Source organism: Heloderma suspectum, chromosome 6, assembly GCF_057233095.1.
Source record: "Heloderma suspectum isolate Gila_16-S chromosome 6, 16-S_ref, whole genome shotgun sequence".
Taxonomy (NCBI): Eukaryota; Metazoa; Chordata; class Lepidosauria; order Squamata; family Helodermatidae; genus Heloderma; species Heloderma suspectum.
Genome location: NC_139463.1, coordinates 123,106,805 through 123,130,132, shown reverse-complemented (window position 1 = coordinate 123,130,132; position 23,328 = coordinate 123,106,805). Strand labels below are relative to the sequence as shown.

At 47.3% G+C, this 23,328-nt stretch overlaps 1 gene segment (V, D, J or C); it reads right to left on the bottom strand.

Moving 5' to 3' along the window:
- The window catches only part of LOC146342978 (immunoglobulin gamma-1 heavy chain-like), a 675,086-nt gene extending 652,200 nt beyond the window's left edge, over window positions 1-22,886 (bottom strand). The window contains 2 exon segments of the C gene segment in view: window positions 22,365-22,678; window positions 22,768-22,886. Of these exon segments, the coding sequence occupies window positions 22,365-22,678; window positions 22,768-22,813 (360 nt within the window).
- Between the last annotated feature and the right edge of the window lie 442 nt (window positions 22,887-23,328).

Here is a 23,328-nt window from a genome sequence, read left to right as displayed (position 1 = left end):
GCTTCAGAAAGAACTTTCCATTATGCTGTCTCTTTTTCTTCATGAGTTTCATATAACAGAAGTGTAGTGTAGTGGTTAGAGTCCAGCCCAAAGTCACCCAGTGAGATAACTAACAGCTTTGCTAATGAGCTGGATGTGGAAATACAAAGCTGAGCTGGGGGCAAGTGGGGTGCTGACATGTGTAGGAGTAAGGCACATTGAACTCAGTAAGACTTATTTCTGAGTGGACATGCACAGAGTTGGTTCTCCTCTCCATTTTAGCCTCACAACATCACCAACAAGGCTGGATGTGGAAACAGAAAGCCTAGCAGGGGGAATAATACCTCGTGCAGGGCTCCAGACTGGCATGGTCATTGTAAAAGTTTCTTTCTTTCTTTCTTTCTTTCTTTCTTTCTTTCTTTCCTTAACAGCGTTGTTTTAAACAAAGAGTGCATCGCTCAGGCACACCTAGGGCAGCCTTGTTTTGGGAAGCCCCGAGGAGGAGGAAGTGTTTTGGCTGAAAGTAATTACTGCATGTCTCAGGCCAGGGGAAAAAATACATAAGTATCGACGAAAAATAGCCTTTCTTATGGAAGTTATGCAGAATTACGGCTGTCAGTACAGATTTATCTTCGTAATTCCTGGAGCGGAAAAAAAAGAGAAGATTACAAGGGGCTTGTGAATGACAGTACGGAGTACTGGCTGCAAACTGCAGAAGTCAAGCGGCACGGAAGGTACACAATTCATACATCCCTAGTCCCTGGCTCTTGTTGATGCTAATGGCAAAGGCCAGACGAATGAGGGAACTGTCTGGCAACACTTGAAGTGGAAAGGGGAGAGATGAGTTGGAAGGTGCAAGGCTGATCCTTGGCAGGAAGATCTGCTGGCCCTTAGCCTGACCGGTGAGGGCTTCCTGATGCAGACAGCTGTCATGCACAGCAAGCACAAAGAACCTTGTGCCATTGATAAGACCCTGAGTCACGTCCAGGTTCCTTAGCAGGATGACCACAGCACCCTTCTTCAGAGTCAACTTGCTTGGCAGAAAACGACTTGAATCATAGACTCATAGAATAGTAGAGTTGGAAGGGGCCTACAAGGCCATCGGGTCCAACCCCCTGCTCAATGCAGGAATCCAAGTCAGAGCATCCCTGACAAATGGCTGTCCAGCCTCGTCTTGAAGGCCTCCAGTGTGGGAGAGCCCACCACCTCCCCAGGTAATTGGTTCCATTGTCGTATTGCTCTTACAGTCAGGAAGATTTTCCTGATGTTCAGCCGGAATCTGGCTTCCTGTCACTTGAGCCCATTATTCCATGTCCTGCACTCTGGGATGATCAAGAAGAGATCCTGGCCTTCCTCTCTGTGACAACCTTTCAAGTACTTGAAGAATGCTATCATATCTCCCCTCAGTCTTCTCTTCTCAAGGCTAAACATGCCCAGTTCTTTCAGTCTCTTTTCCTAGGGCTTTGTTTCCAGTCCCCTGATCATCTGCGTTGCCCTCCTCTGAACCCTCTCCAGTTTGTCTGCATCCTTCTTCAAGTGTGGTGCCCAGAACTGGACACAGTACTCCAGATGAGGCCTAACCAGTGCTGAGTAGAGGGGAACTAGTACTTCCCGGGATTTGGAAGCGATGCTTCTATGAATGCAGCCCAAAAGAGCATTTCCCTTTTTTGCAGCCACATCACATTGTTGGCTCATATTCAGTTTGTGATGGACAACAATTCCAAGATCCTTCTCACTTGCAGTGTGGTTGAGCCACATATCCCCCATCTTGTCTTGTAACTTGGGTTGAGAGTGTTTAGGAACTCCAAAGGGTATTTGTCAGGAGCGCCCTAGTAGCCTCTTTCAGTCTCCTCCAATAGCCAACTAAAGATACAGACAAAGGATTCTTTTAAAGGCTTCAATCCTTTTACAACTTAATGATTCTTTCAGTTGCTAATCACCAGTGACTAAGCAATGAACAGCAGAGTAGCCTATGCCCCGGGAAGACAGTTGGTCCCCGTTTGAAGGAGAATCACTTGAAGACCCTGAACTTATGGGCTAGGGAGAGATCCTTCCTCTTTCCCTCGGGTCCATGGGACGCGACCGTTGCTTGTGCACCAAACGGGTGCTACACCTCCTTTCCGTGCCATCCATCGCTCATTGCTCCTTGCGTCTGCGTTGAGCATCTAGCAAGCTCCCCTCCCATGCTCTCTCACAGCCAGGGTCTCTATCTATCTCAGGAATGCCAGCAGGAGGATTCTCTGCCAGCTGCTGTGCCTGTGAGGGCTGTGAGGAAGAGCTGGCTCCTCTCCCACGGATTGCTGATCCTCCTCAGAATCAGAACTGCTCTGGGACTCTATGGGCTCAGTTTCCACCCTGACAGTATGGCACATCAAACCTGGCATCATTGCTAGTGACTTTGTCTGTGCTCAAACTGGTTCTTCCCTCACCTTCCATTCTGTCCAAAAACATCTGGCTGATGCAGTCACAGTGCTCGTTCTTGGGACACAGAAAGACCATTAGTATGTACATCTGCCTCACTAAAGTTAGCCATACATTGGCCAGAACCTGTGTTTATAAAGGTATACAGAGATTTCTTCTTTTTTTTTTTTGTATTCCTATTTCATTTTGCTCCAGTTTGCAATAAATCATGTTTGTTTATTTATATTTGACTTTTTTATATATTACAAAGAAAACTTTATTATAGAAGATAGTGTAATCCTTAAAAACAAATCCTTATCAGCGTAAATAAATTCCCAACTTTTAATTATAGTGAAAAACATTGCTATTTGTGGAATCTGTGTGTCAAGAGGTTTCCAATTAAGTGTGTTGCCTGGTACTTGCTCAATGGGGAGACAGTCAAAATGGGATGACCAACTCACTCCTGACTTTGGATTATATATATAAAATGTGTATGTCACTTTGGCTGTCTTGTTAAGAAGGACAGAATATTGGGAAATGTAGTTTCCTGAATCCTCTGAGAATGTGGGTTAGAGATCTGTAATTCCCTGGACACAGGAGCCTTATTCAGACATTCCAAAATCCTATCTGTGGAATAAAAATGGATGCATCTGCTCTGATCCCACCTCAGACTGGACACAGTTAGAATGTTCTCCACAATGATAAACCGTGATTGAGCAGGGTTCCCACTCAATGGAAAGACCTTCCCATGGTATCATTTAGAGGGAAAGCATCCAAGAGGGATGCATCGACTTGCACACCCCCTTCATGGACAGAATGGAAGAATGCCTAAGTACGGCGAAGGAACTGGCATTACTAGGGATGAGTGGACCCCAGCTGCTTACCCAATCCTGTTCAGTGCATGGGGCATGCCACTGGATCATCCACAGGTGGCTGGCGAGTGATGCGCGGCTCCTGTTCTTTCCATGAGCTGCCATTTTGCATAAAAACCGTGCATAAATTACTTGCATAAATTGTGATTTGCACTAAACGGTGATTTGTTAAGTAGTTTACCTGCCATTTCACACAAAATGGTGCTTGTGGGTAAACAGGGGTCCCCACGCTTACCCCACTCAGCACGCACTGAGTCAGGGAAGTGCAGGGATCTGTGAGTTATTGCATTTCCCTAGGGATGTACGAAAGTCACTTACCTGTTTGTGGATTATGTTGATGGTGGGGGGGAGGCATTCTGTCCCTCCCCCTGGAATCCTGGCCAGCCAGCTCCGCTCCACAGGGATTCTGCAGAGCCACCGGCTGGCTCCACCAGCAGCCGGACATCCAGCCGCTGGCTAGCAGGGATGCAAAGTTTGCATCCCTGCAGTCAGCCGTGATAGCCTACATAAATGTTTACGTAGCCTATCACGTCTGACTTAAAAAACAACAACAACGCACGTACGCAAATGGCGGCGGCCACGGCCGCCGCCATTTGCGCTCCTTATTTTGGCATGTCTTAGTCTACGTCAAGATTTACGTAGACTAAGATGGTGAAATTAAGGGGAACGCAAATAGCATAGTGGACCGGCGGCTGTAGCCGCCGCCATTTGCGTACGCGCGGTTTTATTTTTTTTTTAAGTCAGATGTGATAGGCTATGTAAACATTTACGTAGCCTATCATGTCTTTTAAAAAAACAACAACACTGGAAATGGCGGCGGCGGCGGCAGCCGGTCAAAAGACCGGCTGCCGCTGCTGCTGCCGAACCGCTGTCGGAGCTGCCGCCGGAGCTGCCGCCGCCACCGCTGCTGCCGCCCAGAAGATCTGCCCCAGGTAAGTCTCATCCCGGGGTGGTGGGGGGGTGGCAGGCCGTTCCGCCACCGATTTTGGGGGGCCGAATGCACTGGCATTCGGCCTCCCCGAGATCTGTGGCGGAATTCCCTGACATCCCTACATTTCCTCCAATCACATACCAGCTGTCTAGGAAAACAGAAGCCACAGAATTCATTCCCTGGAATGGGCATGTTGACCCAGGTGAAATGTGTTCCTACAGGACTCTGAAAAACATACAGACTTCATGGTTCTCTGTACGTGCATTATTTCTATGGGAACTATGGCAGGTCCTGGGCGAAATCCATACTACAAACTTAAAATGTTTTATTTTATTTCTCTAGCCCTATGCAGGTATTATTTAAATATTATATCTGTGAAGGGGTTGCAAGGATCTGTGTTTGGGACTCCCCTTCTCATTCCCACCCTCTCAGCCTTCCTAACTTCTGTGGGGAGGTCTGAGGGGAATGGGGACCATGTTTGGTTGAACATGAATCATTCTGTTGTAAGTAGCCTTTGGTCCTTTTTAAGAGGAATTTGATGCACTCTGTTTCCTTACTTCTAATTTCTTGTGGGAAGGACCTTCACTAATATGCATTTGGCTTCCATTCTTCTATCTTCCTTGTGACATTTATAACTGCAGAATCAGCTTGGACAACTGTTGTAAGCAAAGGAGAGTTTTTGTCTCGCTTCAGGTTCACTTCCCCTCACTGTGTCTCTTGCACAATAATACATCGCTGTGTCCTCGGCTTTCAGGCCGTTCATTTGCAAATACAGCTGGCTCTTTGAATTGTCCCTGGAGATGGTGAATCGGCCCTTCACTTTATCCGAGTAGTAAATGTGAGATGAGTCGGTTGGGTGCATATGTGCAACCCATTCCAGGCCCTTTCCAGGAGCTTGTCTCACCCAGCTCATCCAGTAGCTGGTATAGGTGAACCCGGAGGCTTGACAGGAGAGGCGGAGGGATTCTCCAGGCCTTTTGATATCCCCTCCAGACTCCACCAGTTGGACCTGTGACTGGACATCTGGAACAAAAGACAAAATATAGAGACTGATTGCATATTGACCCCTAAAATGTACCAGTCCTCTCTTTCTGAAAGGATAAAAATACCTTTAAAGACTCCTAAGAAGAGAATAAACTGAAGCCAAAATATCATTTTCCGTTCTTAGTTTTGAGAGGGATTGAAAAGAAATTGGTCACAGGCACAAAGGGGAGGTGTCTCTGGGTGTGCCTGTGGCAGGTAGATGGTAGGACTGATTTAAAGAGGAAGCTGCCCCTGCATTTACATACCATACAAGATAAAAGGGCTTTTATCAACTTCTGTCTCTTTGGTTATGTGCAGTGGACATGGTTTGGGACATGACAAGCCACTGTCTCCCTTGGGGGGGTGGTATTGGGGCAAGAATTGTAGGTTCAAAGTTAGAGATCTGTGTCATGAAAACATATGGGACAGGAAGACTTACCTAAAGCTGCAAAAATATTTTTATTTTATTGCATTTATATCTCGCCTTTTTTTCTCCAAGGAACCCAAGGCAGCTTACATGATCCTCTTCCTCTCAATTTTATCCTCACAAAAACAACCCTGTTAGGGAGGTTGGGTTGAGAGTCTGTGATTGTCCCAAAGTCACCCAGTGAGCTTCCATGGCCAAGTGGAGACTAGAACCTGGTTCTTCCGGCTCCCAGTCCAACACGCTAACCACTACACTGCACTAGCTCTCTAAATAAGAAATAAAAATGCAGCAGTTCATGAACTGAAGGAAATCCATGTGGCATCTCCTCCCCAGGACGCTTACAACAAAATGTTGGATGGATATGAACAAGAGAGAGTTTAGTTCTATTTACCCATGTTGAAGAACAATGGGATAAGCCTAGGTGACCATGTATGGCCTCTGGTCTGTGTAATGTATTCATATAGCAATAAGCAAGTGTTGAATTATTTGAAACAGGGACTTATTTTTCTTTTCTGGTCAGAGTGCTATATTTGTATGCAGTGCTCAAATTAGCAAGAAGCTATGGCATGCCTATTCACACATGGCCTTCACTATATGTGATGTAAACCGTTCATTTGCTTGATACAATTCTGGAGCATAGGTTTTCTCAGTTTATTTTGCTGGTCAGGTGGGATGCATGACAAATTTGTTTCAGTTCATTTTTGTAGGGCTGTCAGAGAAATCCACTGTGGATTCAAATGAGAATCAAATGGATTCAAATGGATTCAAATGATTCCAAAGAATCCGGCCTCAGGAATCCGCAGCAGATCGGGACCACTTACCACTGCTCTGGGAGGACTGGAGGCAGAAGGGCACTCGGCAGCTTCTTCCAGCCAGAGCCGTTCACCTCCTCCATGTCCCTGCCGATTGCCTTTCAAAAAAAGTCTTAAAAAAAAAAGGCAATTGGGAGGATGTGCCCATAGACTTATATGCAAATAGAGTCATGAATATTGCATATAAGTCTATGTGTCCATGGGCTTATACGCAAGATTCACTGCTCTATTTTGCAGTGATTATGGGCACATTATGAGCACATGCGATCAGCAGGATGTGCCCATAGACTTATATGCAAAATAGAGTGGTGAATCTTGCATATAAGGCTATGGACACATAGACTTATACAGAAGATTCATGACTCTATTGCGTATAAATCTATGGGCACATCCTCCTGATCACCATTTTTTTAAAAAAACATTTTTTTAAAGGCAATAATCAGGGACAGGGAAGAGGCGAACAGCTCTGGCTGGCAGGAGGGAAGGTAAGTGCCCCCAAGCCAGTCCCCCCCCCACAGAATCTGAGTGGAGCGGAGCCACTCTGGAGGATTCTGGGGGGGAGGAACGGATCGCCTCCCTCCCATGGATTCCACACTAGAACAGATAGTGGGGAATCCGTACACCCCTCCATTTTTGCTTAGGATTTCGCCAGTTTGCACGTTCTGAACTGAGCACACATTTGAAGGCCATCTGTATCATCAGTCCATACATTTCTGAGCTTGCACTTTGATTAAAAGACCCTGTCCCCTCCAAAAATATTTCTCACACTAAAGGTGTGTTTGAGAAATATGCATGAAAAATGCATACTTTTGGAAAAAAAGAAAGTGCAGAAATCTGCTATAGTCAAAGGGAGAAGACTGTGCACAATTGATGTGTACATTTGGAAAAATCTTCACAGAAATATGCATGGATTTTCAAATCACATCATATTATTTTTATTGGTCATCTTGTGCAAGAGCATATGACTACAAGTCCACTAGACCACTATGTAGCCCCACAGAGGAATATTACCCTCTTATCAATCTCCTTTTCAGTTTCATCCTCTCCACATACTAGATTTTTAGCCCAGCAGAGCCATATTCCCTGCTTGTCAAATAACTAGTCAATTTCCCTTTGACATGGAATTTATTGAGCTCAGGTTTTGCTGATTCCCACCTACCTATTGGCAAGTTCTGTTTTTGCACACATAAAAACTATCACGAGTCCCTCTTGGACCATGGAGTGTGTGGGTAATCCATAAAGTCAGGGTAAGAGTAAGTATATGCATCATCAGAAATTTTGTTTGCTCTACAGGATGGAATGCGGAGACAATTAGGGATCGGGGAGAATTTCTCCCCGAAACTTCGGGGGGCCGAGCACCAACGCATTCGGTCCTCCGAAGGTTGTTCGGGGAGAAATTCTCTGCCCCCCCGCCCCTGCCCCCCCCGGGATGGGACTTACCTTTCACGAATGTCCCTCCCGGCGGCGGGTCCCGGCGGCGGTTCGGCAGGTCTTTGTCAGGGGCGGGGGCGGCAGACAGTCTTTCGACCGGCTGCCGCCGCCGCCATTACAAGAAAAGTAAAAAAAAAAACACGCCCCTCTGATAGGCTACGTAACGATTAACGTAGCCTATCACGGCTAGATTTGCAAAGTCAGCCGTGATAGGCTACGTTAATCGTCACGTAGCCTATCATGGGTGACTTAAAAAAAAAAAAGCGCGTACGGCTAATGGCGGCCCCATAGGGAGCCGCCATTCGCGTTCCTTATTTGGTCCCTGTAGTCTACGTAAATCTTTACGTAGACTACAGCGAAAATAAGGACAACGCAAATAGCGTTGCCCTTATTTTCGCCGTAGTCTACGTAAATCTTTACGTAGACTACAGGGACCAAATAAGGAACGCGAATGGCGGCTCCCTATGGGCGCCGCCATTTGCGTACGTGCTTTTTTTTTTTCAAAGTCACCCGTGATAGGCTACGTGACGATTAACGTAGCCTATCATGGCTGACTTTGCAGATCTAGCCATGATAGGCTACGTAAATCGTTACGTAGCCTATCACGGGGCTTTTTTTTTTTACTTTTCTTTTGATGTTTGCAGCCGGGGAGATGGGGCGCTTCTCCCCGGCCTGAATTTCGGCCGGGTGAGGCGGGAAGCCTCCCCCCCAGCCTGAACTTCGGGGGGAGAAGCGAAGCGCCTCCCCCCCACTGCGAAGCAAGCTGCGAGACCAGGTAAGTGACTTTTGTACATCCCTAGAGACAATGCATCTTCTGCCTTTAACAGAGAATTCTTTAAATGTCTCTGGAGAAGTCAAAAGACTCGAGGGACTGTTATTAAGGATGGACAAAAGTCCCTTACCTGGTCCCGCAGCTGTTTTTGGTGTGGGGGGGAGGCGTGTCGATTCTCCCCCCGAAATTCTGGAGGGGGGGAGGCGCCCCGCCCCTCCCGGCTGAGATTCAGGCCAGGGGGGAAGTGCCCCATCCCTTGCTGCCGAAATTCTGGCTGGGGGGGAGGGCCCCATCTCCCCGGCCGCGAAATAAAAAAGTTATGAAAAAAAATGTGATAGGCTACGTAACAATTTACGTAGCCTATCACGGCTAGATTTTCAGTCAGCCGTGATAGGCTACGTAAATCTTTACATAGCCTATCACGGGTGACTTTGAAAAAAAAAAGCGCGTATGCAAATGGCGGCGCCCATGGGCGCTGTCATTTGCTTTCCTTATTTAGGCACAGGTAGTCTACGTAAAGATTTATTTTCGCCATAGTCTACATAAATCTTTACGTAGACTAGGCGTGCCCAAATAAGGAACGCAAATGGCGGCGCCCATGGGCGCCACCATTTGCGTATGCGCTTCCCCCCCAAAGTCACCCGTGATAGGCTATGTAAAGATCTATGTAGCCTATCATGGCTGACTTTGAAAATCTAGCCGTGATAGGCTACGTAAATCATTACATAGCCTATCACTTTTTTTTTTTAAACTTTACTGGGAAATGGTGGCGGCGGCAGCCGGTCTGAAGACCGGCCGCCGCCGCCGCCCCCGCCCCCTCCCCCGCTAAAACGCCGCCGAAACACCGCTGGGACCTGCTGCCGAGAGAGACTTTCGACAGAGGTACGTCCCATCCCGGGGGGTGGCGGGGTGGTGGTGGAGAATTTCCCCACCAATTTCGGGGGGCCGAATGCATTGGCATTCGGCCTCCCGGAGATTTGTGGAGAAATTCTCCATCATCCCTAACTGTTATACTGTCAGTTATCAGGCAAACAGCTTGAGAATCACAGAATCATAGAATCATGGAATAGTAGGGCTGGAAGGGGCCTACAAGGCCATTGAGTCCAACCCCCTGCTCAATGCAGGAATCCAAGTCAGAGCATCCCTGACAGGTGGCTGTCCAGCCTTGTCTTGAAGGCCTCCAGTGTGGGAGAGCCCACCTCCTCCCTAGGTCATTGGTTCCATTGTCGTATTGCTCCAAGAGTCAGGACGTTTTTCCTGACGTTCAGCTGGAATCTGGCTTCCTGTCACTTGAGCCAATGATTCCATGTCCTGCACTCTGGGGATCCTGGCCTTCCTCTCTGTGACAAACTTTTAAGTACTTGAAGAGTGCTATCCTATTTCCCCTCAGTCTTCTATTCTCAAGGCTAAACATGCTGAGTTCTTCCAGTCATAGGGCTTTGTTTCCAGTAGGGATGGCGGAGAATTTCTCCTTGAAACTTCGGGGGGCCGAGCGCCAACGTGTTCAGCCCCCCGAACAAGTTTCGGGGAGAAATCCTCCACCCCCCCCCGGGACGGGACTTACCTTTTGCGAATGTCCCTCCCGGTGGCTGGTCCGGCCGGCGGTTCAGCGGGTTTTCGAGCGAGGCGGGAGCGGCAGCCGGTCTTTCGACCGGCTGCCGCCGCCGCCATTGTAATGAAAGAAAAAAAAAAACTTCCCCTGATAGGCTACGTGACGATTCACGTAGCCTATCACGGCTAGATCTGCAAAGTCAGCCATGATAGGCTACGTGAATCGTCACGTAGCCTATCACGGGTGACTTAAAAAAAAAAAGCGCGTACGCGAATGGCGGCCCCCATAGGGAGCCGCCATTCCCGTTCCTTATTTTCGCCGTAGTCTACGTAAACATTTACGTAGACTACAGCCACCAAATAAGGAACGGGAATGGCGGCTCCCTATGGGGGCCGCCATTCGCGTATGCGCTTTTTTTTTTTTTTTAAGTCACCCGTGATAGGCTACGTGACGATTCACATAGCCTATCACGGCTGACTTTGCAGATCTAGCCATGATAGGCTACGTGAATCGTCATGTAGCCTATCAGGGGAAGTTTTTTTTTTTTTACTTGCGCGTTCGCGGCCGGGCGAGGCGAGGCGCCTCCTCCCCGGCCTGAATTTCGGCCGGGCGAGGCGGGAAGCCTCCCCCCCAGCCTGAATTTCAGCCGGGCCTCCCCCCCCGGCCTGAACTTCGCGGGGGAGCAGCGAAGCGCTCCCCCCCACCGCGAACGGCCTTCGACGACGGGTAAGTGACTTTTGTCCACCCCTAGTTTCCAGTCCCCTGGTCATCTTCGTTGCCCGCCTCTGAACCCTCTCCAGTTTGTCTGCATCCTTCTTCAAGTGTGGCGCCCAGAACCGGACACAGTACTCCAGATGAGGCGTAACCAGTGCTGAGTAGAGGAGAACTAGTACTTCCCAGGATTTGGAAGCTATGCTTCTATGAATGCAGCCCAAAATAGCATTGGCCTTTTTTGCAACCACATTACATTGTTGGCTCATATTCAGCTTCTGATTGACAACAGTTCCAAGATCCTTCTTGCTTGTAGTGTTGTTGAGCCACGTATCACCCATCTTGTAAGTGTGCATTTGGTTTCTTTTTCCTAGGTGCAGAGCTTGGCATTTATCACTATTAAAAGTCATTTTGTTGTTTTCTGCCAAGCGCTCCAGTCTATCCAGATCACTCTGAATTCTGTTTCTGTCTTCCAAAGTATTAGCTATCCTGCCCAATTTTGTGTCATTTGCAAATTTGATCAGCATTCCCTGCACCTCCTCATCCAAGTCATTAATAAAAATGTTGAAGAGCACTGGGTCCAGGACTGAGCTCAGCGGCACCCCACTCGTCACCCCTCCCCAGTTTGAGAAGGTCCCATGGATAAGCATTCTTTGAATCAGATTGTATAGCCAACTGTGGATCCACCAGATTGTTGCTTCATCTAGCCCACTTTGAGCTAGTTTGCTCATCAGGATATCATGGGGCACTTTGTCGAAAGCTCTGCTGAAGTCGAGGTATATTATGTCTACAGCATTCCCACAGTCCACAAGGGAGGTGACTTGATCAAAAAATGAGATCAGATTTGTCTGGCAGCACTTGTTCTTGACAAATCCATGTTGACTTCGAGGAATCACGAAGGATTGCTTTAGCATCATGGATCACTGCCTTGTTGTGGTGAAGGGGCTTGCGTAACTCAGTGAAGCCATAAGCTATGCCGTGCAGGGCCACCCAAGACGGACAGGTCATGGCAGAGAGTTCTGACAAAATGTGGTCCACTGGAGAAGGAAATGGCAACCCACTCCAGTATTCTTGCCAAGAAAACCCCATGGAACGTATCACAAGGCTAAAAGAGATGACGCCGGAAGATGAGCCCCTCAGGTTGGAAGGTGTCCAATATGCTACTGGGGAAGAGCAGAGGGTATTTCCAAGTAGCGCCAGAAAGAGTGAAGCGGCTGGGCCAAAGCCGAAAGGACACTCAGCTGTGGATGTGTCTGGTGGTGAAAAGAAAATCCGATGCTGTAAAGAACAATATTGTTTAGGAACCTGGAATGTCAGATCAATGAATCAAGGTAAGCTGGAGGTGGTCAAACATGAGATGGCAAGATTGAACATCGACATCTTGGGAATCAGCGAACTCAAATGGACAGGCATGGGCGAATTTAATTCAGGTGACCATCATATCTACTATTGTGGGCAAGAATCCCTTAGAAGAAATGGAGTAGCACTCATAGTCAACAAAAGGGTGGGAAAAGCAGTACTGGGGTACAATCTTAAAAATGATAGAATGATCTCAGTACGAATCCAAGGCAAACCATTCAACATCACAGTAATTCAAGTCTATGCCCCAACCACTGAGGCCGAAGAAGCTGAGGTTGATCGGTTCTATGAAGACCTACAACACCTTCTAGAACTAACACCAAAAAAAGATGTCCTCTTCATCATAGGGGATTGGAATGCTAAAGTAGGAAGTCAAGAAATCACCGGGATAACAGGCAGGCATGGCCTTGGTGTACAAAATGAAGCAGGACAAAAGCTAATAGAGTTTTGCCAAGAGAACATGCTGATCATAGCAAACACTCTTTTCCAACAGCACAAGAGGCCACTCTACACATGGACGTCACCAGATGGTCAATATCGAAATCAGATTGATTCTGTCCTTTGCAGCCAAAGATGGAGAAGCTCCATACAGTCAGTAAAAACAAGACCTGGAGCTGACTGTGGCTCAGATCATGAGCTGCTTCTTGCAAAATTTCGGCTTAAATTGAAGAACGTCGGGAAAACCACTAAACCATTCAGGTATGACCTAAATCATATCCCTGATGAATATACAGTGGAGGTGAGGAATAGATTTCAGGGATTAGACCTGATAGACAGAGTGCCTGAGGAACTATGGACGGAGGTCCGTAACATTGTTCAGGAGGCAGCAACGAAATCCTTCCCAAAGAAAAAGAAATGCAAGAAAGCCAAGTGGCTGTCTGATGAGGCTTTACAAGTAGCTCACGAAAGAAGGGAAACGAAAAGCAAGGGAGAAAGGGGAAGATACACCCAAGTGAATGCAGAGTTCCAGAGAATAGCAAGGAGAGACAAGAAGGCCTTCTTAAATGAACAATGCAAAGAAATCGAGGAAAACAACAGAATGGGAAAGACTAGAGATCTCTTCAAGAAAATTGGAGATCTCAAGGGAATGTTTTGTGCAAAGACGGGCATGATAAAGGACAAAGAAGGCAGGGACCTAACAGAAGCAGATGAGATTAAGAAGAGGTGGCAAGAATACACAGAAGAACTATACAGGAAAGATCTGAATGTCCCTGATAGCCATGAGAGTGCGGTCACTGAACTTGAGCCGGACATCCTAGAGAGTGAAGTCAAGTGGGCCTTAGGAAGCATTACTAACAACAAAGCTAGCGGAGATGACAATATTCCAGCCGAGCTATTTAAAATCCTAAAAGATGATGCTGTTAAAGTGCTGCATTCAATATGTCAACAAATCTGGAACACTCAACAGTGGCCACAAGACTGGAAAAGGTCAGTTTACCTTCCAATTCCAAAGAAGGGCAACGCCAAAGAGTGTTCAAACTACCGCACCATTGCGCTCATTTCACATGCCAGCGAGGTGATGCTCAAAATCCTACAAGCTAGGCTTCAGCAGTATGCGAACCGAGAACTACCGGAAGTACAAGCTGGGTTTCGAAGAGGCAGAGGAACTAGAGATCAAATCGCCAACATTCGCTGCATCATGGAGAAAGCAAGAGAATGCCAGAAAAACGTCTATTTCTGCTTCATTGACTACGCTAAAGCCTGTGATTGTGTGGATCACAACAAACTGTGGCAAATTCTTAAAGTGATGGGAGTACCAGACCACCTTACCTGTCTCCTGAGAAACCTGTACGAGGGTCAAGAAGCAACAGTAAGAACCAGACACGGAACAACCGATTGGTTCAAAATTGGGAAAGGAGTACGACAAGGCTGCATATTGTTGCCCTGCTTATTTAACTTATATGCAGAGTACATCATGAGAAATGCCGGGTTGGATGAATCAGAGGTCGGAATTAAGATTGCTGGGAGAATTATCAACAACCTCCGATATGCAGACGATACCACCCTAATGGCAGAAAGCGAAGAGGATCTCAAGAGCCTCTTGTTGAGGGTGAAAGAGGAGAGTGCAAAAGCTGGTTTGAAACTCAACATTAAAAAAATGAAGATTGTGGCATCTGGCCCCATCACTTCCTGGCATATAGAAAGGGAAGAAATGGAAGCAGTGACAGATTTTACTTTCTTGGGCTCCAAGATCACCGCAGACGGTGACTGTAGCCATGAAATTAAAAGACGCTTGCTCCTGGGGAGGAAAGCTATGGCCAACGTAGACAGCATAGTAAGAAGCAGAGACATCACCTTGCCGACAAAGGTCCGTCTAATCAAAGCTATGGTTTTCCCAGTAGTAATGTATGGCTGTGAGAGCTGGACTATAAGGAAGGCTGAGCGCTGAAGAATTGATGCTTTCGAACTGTGGTGCTGGAGAAGACTCTTACAAGTCCCCTGGACTGCAAGGAGGTCAAATCAGTCCATCCTAAAGGAAATCAACCCTGAGTGCTCATTGGAAGGACAGATACTGAAGCTGAAGCTCAAATATTTTGGCCACCTAGTGCGAAGAGAAAACTCCCTGGAAAAGACCCTGATGCTGGGAAAGACTGAAGGCAAAAGGAGAAGGGGACGGCAGAGGATGAGATGGCTAGATAGCATCACGGATGCAATTAATATGAACTTGAGCACTCTCCGGGAGAGAGCGCAGGACAGGAAGGCCTGGTGTGCTATGGTCCATGGGGTCACGAAGAGTCGGACACGACTGAACGACTGAACAACAACAACAACCAGAATTTTCCCAGGGACTGATGTCAGACTGACCTGTCTGTAGTTCCTAGGTTCCTCCTTTTTACCCTTTTTGAAGATAGAGACAACATTAGCCCTCCTCCAGTCATCTGGCACTTCACCCATCCTCCATGATTTCTCAAAGAGAATAGACAGCAGTTCTGAGAGTTCTTCTGCCAGTTCCTTTATTACTCTAGGATGCAGTTCATCTGGCCCTGGAGATTCAAACTCATTCAAAGTAAATAGGTGTTCCTTGACCATATGCCTATTGAGCTCAAGCTGCAATCCTGCCCCTTCAGCCTGCACTTCGCCTTTGCCAGGGGGGTCATAGACCCTCTTTTGGGAGAAGACTGAGCCAAAGTAGGAATTGAGCACCCCTGCCTTTTCTTTGTCATCTGTTATCATTTTGCCATCCCTATTTAATAGCTGAACAACAATTTCTTTCCTCTGACTTTTACTATGCATTGAGCTGAAGAAAGCCTTGTTCTTGCTTGCTTTTAGCATCCCTCGCTAGGGATGTCAGAGAATATCGCCACGAATCTTGGGGAGGCCGAATGCTAGCGCATTCGGCACCCCAAAATCGGTGGCGAAACGGTCTGCCCCCCCCGCCCCCCCCCAGGATGGGACTTACCTTGGGTGAATCCTCCTGGCAGCGGCGGCTCCGACATTGGTTCGGTGGCGGTTTGGTGGTGGTGGCGGTGGCTGCGGCGGCCGGTCTTCCGACCGGCGGCCACCACCGCCATTTCCAGTAAAAAAACACACAAAAAAACGCGATAGGCTACGTAAAGATTTACGTAGCCTATCACAGCTAGATTTTTAAAAAATACCATGATAGGCTACGTAAATGTTTACGTAGCCTATCACAGCTGATTTAAAGGGAAAAAAAGTGCGTACACATTTGTGTTCCTTATTTTGGCACGTCTTAGTCTACGTAAACATTTACATAGACTAAGACGGTGAAAATAAGGTGAACGCAAATAGCGTAGATGCTACGCTATTTGTGTTCCCCTTATTTTTGCCGTAGTCTATGCTACGTACATCCCTAAATACCTGTCACAGTTGAAGACACAAAATAGCCTATTTGGATGCCAGTTTTTCTGCTTGTGTTGCCAATGTTAAGGATGTACGAAAGTGACTTACCTTTCGCAGATTATGTTGATGGTGGAGGGGGAGGCATTCCGTCCCTCCCCCCAGAATCCTGGATGGGAGGGGAGGTGATCCGTTCCTCCCCCCCCCAGAATCCTCCACGGCCGGCTGTGCTCCACGGCAGCTCTGCGGAGCAGCTGGCCAGGGCCAGGCCAGAGCCATCCGCAGCCAGATTTCTGGCTGCTGACAGCTCTGGTTAAAAAAATAAACAACAAAAAAAATTGTTTATTTGAAGCCGCTATTTGCGTTCCTTAATTTTGGCCATCTTAATCTACGTAAATATTTACGTAGACTATGACGGCGAAAATAAAGGGGAACGCAAATAGCGTAGCGGGCGCTATTTGCGTACACGGTTTTTTTGTTTTAACCCAGCTATGATAGGCTACGTAAATCTTTATGTAGCCTATCATGTCGTTCCCCCCCCCCACAAGACAAGACTGCAAATGGCGGCAGCAGCAGCCGGTTGGAAGACCAGCTGCTGCCGCCGCCGCAGGTGCCGCTGGAGCCACCGCCGCCCAGAACATCCACCCCAGGTAAGTCTCATCCCGGGGGGGATCCGCAGGGGGGGCTGGGGGGGCAGGCCATTCCACCATGGAGTTTGGGGGGCCGAATGCACTGGCATTCGGCCTCACCGAGATCCGTGGCTGAATTCTCTGACATCCCTACTTCCAGATGGATTGCTTTATCATCTGCTCCAGAATTTTCCCAGGGATTGATGTCAGACTGACTGGTCTGTAGTTCCCAGGTTCCTCCTTTTTACCCTTTTTGAAGATAGGGACAACATTAGCCCTCCTCCCTTCCACCGCCCTCCATGATTTCTCAAAGAGAATAGACAGCGGTTCTGAGAGTTCTTCTGCCAGTTCCTTTATTACTCTAGGATGCAGTTCATCTGGCCCTGGAGATTTGAACTCATTCAAAGTAATTAGGTGTTCCTTGTAGGGATGGACGAAAGTCACTTACCTGATCCTGAAGCTTGCTTCGCGGTGGGGGGGAGGCGCTCCGTTTCTCCCCCCGAAATTCTGGCTGGGGGGGGAAGCTCCCCGTCCCTCCCCGCTGAAATTCTGGCGGGGGGGAGCGCCCCGTCTCTCCGGCCACGAGTCCTGTTGTCCTGCTGGGACGCAAATGATGGTGGCAGCTGTAGTCGCCGCCGTTTGTGTCCCTGGCCTGCAGTCAGCCATGATAGGCTACGTAAATGTTTATGTAGCCTATCATGGCTGACTTTGTAAAAAAACCCAAAAAAAGCGTGTACGCAAATGGCGGCACCCATGGGTGCCGCCATTTGTGTTCCTTATTTTGGCACGGGTAGTCTACATAAATATTTATGTAGACTACCCGTGCCAAAATAAGGAATGCAAATGGCGGCGCCCATGGGTGCCGCCATTTGTGTACGCGCTTTTTTTTTTTTTAAGTCAGCCGTGATAGGCTACGTAAAGATTTACGTAGCCTATCACGGTGTTTTTTGAAAATCTAGCCATGATAGGCTACATAAATCTTTACGTAGCCTATCACGTTTGTTGTTGTTGTTGTTTTTTAGTTGGAAATGGCGGCGGCAGCAGCCAATCGGAAGACCGGCCACCGCCGAACCGCCGCCGAACCGCCGCCGGGAGCCGCCGCCATGAGGGACATTCACCAAAGGTAAGTCCCATCCCGGGGGTGGCGGGGGGGGGTGGCGGACTGTTTCTCCACCAATTTCAGGGGGCCGAATGCCAACGCATTCGGATAATTTCTCCACGAATCTCCAGGAGGCCGAATGCCAACGCATTCGGCCTCCTGGAGATTCGTGGAGAAATTATCTGACATCCCTAGTTCCTTGACCATATGCCTATTAATCTCAAGCTGCAATTCTGCCCCTTCAGCCTGAATCCAGGCTGGTTGGGCATGTTCTGCTTTTGCCTCTCCCATCCTCATCATGAGTTCTGCTTGGGTAAAAGAGTGGGTGGGTTATCTATCAAGAAAGAGTAAGTGTATGCATCATAAGCAATTCTGTTTCTTCTACATGTAGGGAAGTGGGGACAATGAGGTCTCTGTCTTTAACAGAATATTATTGTAAGGTCTCCTGAGAAGTCAAAACCCTTGGGGGACCTGTATACTGTCAGTTATCAAGAAAACAACTTAGGTAATAATGAGCCCCATCATCAAAACTGCAAACCAACATGTCTGGATGAACCTTTTTTATTTCTCTTACACCAAAAGCATTTCGATTATTCATGCAACTTTTGCCCCCTTGTGAGAAGTGGAAGGAAGACAGTTTTGAGGCTTGGCATTATGAAGACACACTTATGTGAAGTGGGACTTAGGGGAGATTTATAAGCTCTAGATGATCTCCAGAGTGCTTGTGTCTCAGAAAGAGAGAAATTCAGCAAATTTTGATTTGCTGCAAGGTAAGGAGTATAGGAAGAAGATAATTCCCATATAACTACTCACAACTGCCTATACATAAAACTCTAGCAACTCTTTCCTGTTTCTGGTCCCTAATGAGATATAGCGATAGACCAAATATGAACTCAACAGATGATTCAAGCTGAAGTTCTGCGATGTGGTCTTATATTTCTAGAGGGATAAAAAATAAATAATAATTATAATGAATCCTTAGAATGTGTCTCAGAAAAATGTATTCTGAGAAATTTTCCCTCATCTCTAGTTGCCATTCTTCAGGGTTCAGCAACTTTCTTAATCTCTCTTAAACTGTACATTTCTGTGGAGTGATGGATGGATATACCTTATCTCTACTGTAGAGATGTATAATAATGTTCCTTCTCTGCATAGCCAGTTTGATGAGCAACAGTGTTGTGGGCCACTCTGGGAAGATGTGGAGCTAATGCTCTGCCTCATCCTTACCTCTTTGTCCAAACTGACCTTCCTCTTGCCATCTCCCTTTCCCACCATTTTTGCCACTAAGAAGAGATTTTGCCCTAAATTCTTTCTGCAGAGTTCCCATGTCCTTCTTCAGAGCTTTTTGCAAAACTGAAACTACTTGCAAATATGAAACCTATTTTTTTTTTCTTTAGAGCAAAATTTTCAGCACAGAACACATTGAGCAAGGCTACAGGCCTTTAGCTGAAACTACTCTTATCTTTCTTGCTTTGCAGACCTGGTAGGACAGGGAGCACTTCCTGTTCCTTTGGCTCTCTGAAACTTTGACCTTTTTGCTCAGCACACACATGAATAGAATTAATCCAATAACATCCAAACTATATACAGATATATAAGAGAGTTCTGTTTCTTACAGATCGCCTCAGCTACTGTGAGGATTACACCTAAGCTTTGGAATCCGGCCCCCTGGAGTCCGTGGCGGAACGGACTACCCCCCACCGCCCCCCCAATCCCCCTGGGATGGACCCTACCTGGTGGCAGATGCTCTGGGTCAGGTCGTCCTCCATCTGGAACTGGCCTGAGGTATGAAATGGCAGCCATCGTAGCGGCCGCCATTTACGTCCCTGCCCATGGCCATGATTGGCTACGTAAATATTTACATAACTTATCACAGCAAAGAGCAGGGATGCAAAAGGTGTAACGGGCACCATTTGCATCCCTGCTTTTTGCCGTGATAGGCTATGTAAATACCTACATAGCCTATCACAGCCTAAGGCAGGGACGCAAATGATGGCCGGCATAGCGGCCACCATTTGAGTCCACAGCGCAGCAGTGGCGGCCGGAAGTCTGGTTGTAGCCGGTCCTGGCGGGTGGCTCCACGGCTTTGCCGTGGAGCGGAGCTGACTGGGGAGGATTCCGGGGGACACACACAGATAGCCCCCCCGCCCACAGCGGATCCCCAACCGGAACCTGGTAAGGGATTCGTACATCCCTACAGAGAAGTCCGTTGGGGGTGGCAGATTACGTCATTGTTCCTGCTGATCAAAAAGTCCCATGCATCAACACGGCAAGCCCTGGCTAAACTACACCTCTCTTGGTGAGGCAGGATACAAAGCGTATTGGGCGTGGATGGGTTTGTGAGATATTGAATATCAGAGAATTGTGAACATGCTAGCCATTCCTGACACATTGAGCATCTGAAAATGTAACTTATTCCCATTTAATTAGGCAAGCTAAGATTTGGTGGAAGACAAGATTTTTGCAACCATTGGGTATGTATCAGGGTCCATCTACATTACAAAGTTATAGTCATCATCTTTAAGCCATTGTAACTGCCTTGTTACGAATGACAGAATATTTAGTTTCCTGAATATAGTTTCCTGAACGTTCTGAGAATTCTGTGTGAGAGATCTATAGTTCTCTGGTCACAGGAGCCTTATTCAGACATTCCAAAATTCCATCTGTGGAGTGGGAGCACACAGTGTATGTGCTCCAACCCCACCTCACCCTGAACATGATCAGAATGCTCCCCATAACCATGAGCTCTGATTGTGCAGTGTTCCTGCGCATTGGAAAGACCTCCCCATGGTACCATTTAGAGTGAAAGCATCCAGGATGGATGCCTGGACTTGCACCCCCTCCATGGGAAGAATACAAGAAGACCTGAGTAGGGCTAAGGAAGTACATCAATATAAGTATTAGTATTTCATAGGGATGTCAGAGAATTTCTCCACGAATCTCCGGGAGGCCAAATGCCAACGCATTTGGCCCGCCGAAATTGGTGGAGAAATGGTTTGCCCCCCCGCCCCCGCCCGGGATGGGACTTACCTTGATCGAATGTCCCTGACGGCGGCGGCTCCCGGCAGTGGTTTGGCGGCGATTCGGTGGCAGCGGCTGCAGCAGCCAGTCTTCTGACCGGCTGCCGCCAGCGCCATTTCCCAGTAAAACGAACAAACAAACAAACAAACAAACGTGATAGGCTACATAAAGATTTACGTAGCCTATCACGGCTAGATTTTCAAAAAACACTGTGATAGTCTACATAAAGATTTACGTAGCCTATCACGGCTAGATTTTCAAAAAACACTGTGATAGTCTACATAAATCTTTACGTAGCCTATCATGGCTGACTTAAAAAAAAAAAGTGCGAACACAAATGGCAGCACCCATGGACGCCGCCATTTGCGTTCCTTATTATGGCATGTGTTGTCTATGTGAGCATTCACGTAGACTACGGTGAAAATAAGGGGAACGCAAATAGCGTTCCCCTTATTTTCACCGTAGTCTACGTAGATGTTGACGTAGACTACACGTGCCAAAATAAGGAATGCAAATGGCGGCTCCCATGGGCACCCCCATTTGCGTACGCGCTTTTTTTTTTTTTTAAGTCAGCCATGATAGGCTATGTAAAGATTTATGTAGCCTATCACGGCTGACTTCAGGGACGCAAACAGCGGCGGCTACGGCCGCCGCCATTTGTGTCCCGGCACCCGGCAGGAGAGGAGGTTTCATGGCTGGAGGGACGGGGCGCCTCCCCCCCGGCCAGAATTTCGGGGGGAGGGACGGAGTGCTTCCCCCCCACCGCGAAGCAAGCTGCGGGATCAGATAAGGGACTTAGGTCCATCCCTAGTATTTCATCAGTATAGGCTATCCTATAAATATTCACTCTTTTTCTTTTTCTAACTTTTCCCTTTTGACATTTAAAGCTGATCAATCAACGAGCTGGAGTGAGTAAAGGAGTGTTTTTGTCCTGCTTCAGATTCATTTCCCCTCTGATTTATTGATTGTTGTGTTATGACCAGACATTACTCAATCCACAGCTCCGCATTCCACAGCTCTCAAAAGGGGATGGAGGCAAGGTCTGTGTTAAAAACACTTGTTTGAGATAGAGAGCATCTCTACACCAGCCTAAAATCCCACATTTCAAAGGTGGCTTTCTGCTTCCATTTTAAATGCAGGATCACAAAGGACTCCCTTTACATGTCCATCCTTTCCCCCCTCCCCTTTCCCCCTCCTTCTCCCCCTTATCTCAGTCTTCCATATGTTCCATTAGTCTCGCTCCTCTTCTTGTGGCTTTTTCTGTTTGATGGACAAAACTCAAGTGGAACCCAAGCACGGTGTGGAAACCAAACATGTTTGGTAGAGCATGAATCATTCTGTTGTAAGTCATCTTGGGACTTTTTAAAGAAAAACAGGTGATCCATTTTGTTTCCTTACTTAGCTTCTTCCTGACAGGACCTTGACTAATGTGCACTTTGATTCCTTTTTTCTACCTTCCTTTCAACATTTATAGCTTATCTATCAGCCTGGAGAGCTGGTGTGACCAAAATATAGTTTTTGTCTCACTTCAGATTTACTTCCCCTCACTGTGTCTCCTGCACAGTAATACAATGCTGTGTCCTCAACATTCAGGCTGTTCATTTGCAAATACAGCTGGCTCTTTGAATTGTCCCTGGAGATGGAGAATCTGCCCTTCACTTTATCTGAGTAGTAAGTGCCACTTGAGCTGGTTGGGTGTATATACGCAACCCATTCCAGGCCCTTTCCTGGAGCTTGTCTCACCCAGTTCATCCAGCTGTTGCTAAAGGTGAACCCAGAGGCTTGACAGGACAGACGGAGGGACTCTCCAGGCCTTCTGATGTCCCCTCCAGACTCCACCAGCTGGATATCTGATTGGACACCTGAAACAAAAGAGAAAAAAATATCGAGATTTGCTGCATAATGTGCCCTACAGTGTTCCAGTCCTCCTTTTCTGAAAGCAGAAAAATACCTTTGAAGATTGCTAAGAAGAGAATAATCTGAAGCCAAAAGAACATTTTCCCTCTTTTGCTTTGAGAGGGATTTAAAATAAATTTGTTATAGGCACAAAGGGGAGGTGTCTCTGGGAGCGACTGTGGCAGGGAGAGGGTAGGACTGATTTAAACAGGAAGGTGCCGCTGCATTTACATATCACTCAGGATAAAAAGCCCTTTGTCAACCTCTGTCTCTTTGCTTATGGGCAGTGGACATGGTTTGGGAGGTGGCAAGCTACCACCTACCATTGGGGGGGGGAGAGAATGGGGCAGCAATGAGTTTAAATGTGGGAGATCTATGACACAAAAACACACGAAACAGGAACATCTACTTCTATTTGGATAAATGAAGTAGAAATTAAAATGCAGCAGTTCGGCAATGGAAGGAATTAACTGTGGAATCTCCCCTCTAGGAGGCTTACAACAAAATGATAGATAGATACCAACAAGAGAGTGTTTAGTTCTAATTGCCCCTTGTTGAGGAACAATGAGATATGCCCAGACTACCATGAAGTGCATCTTCTCTGAATTATTTGAAA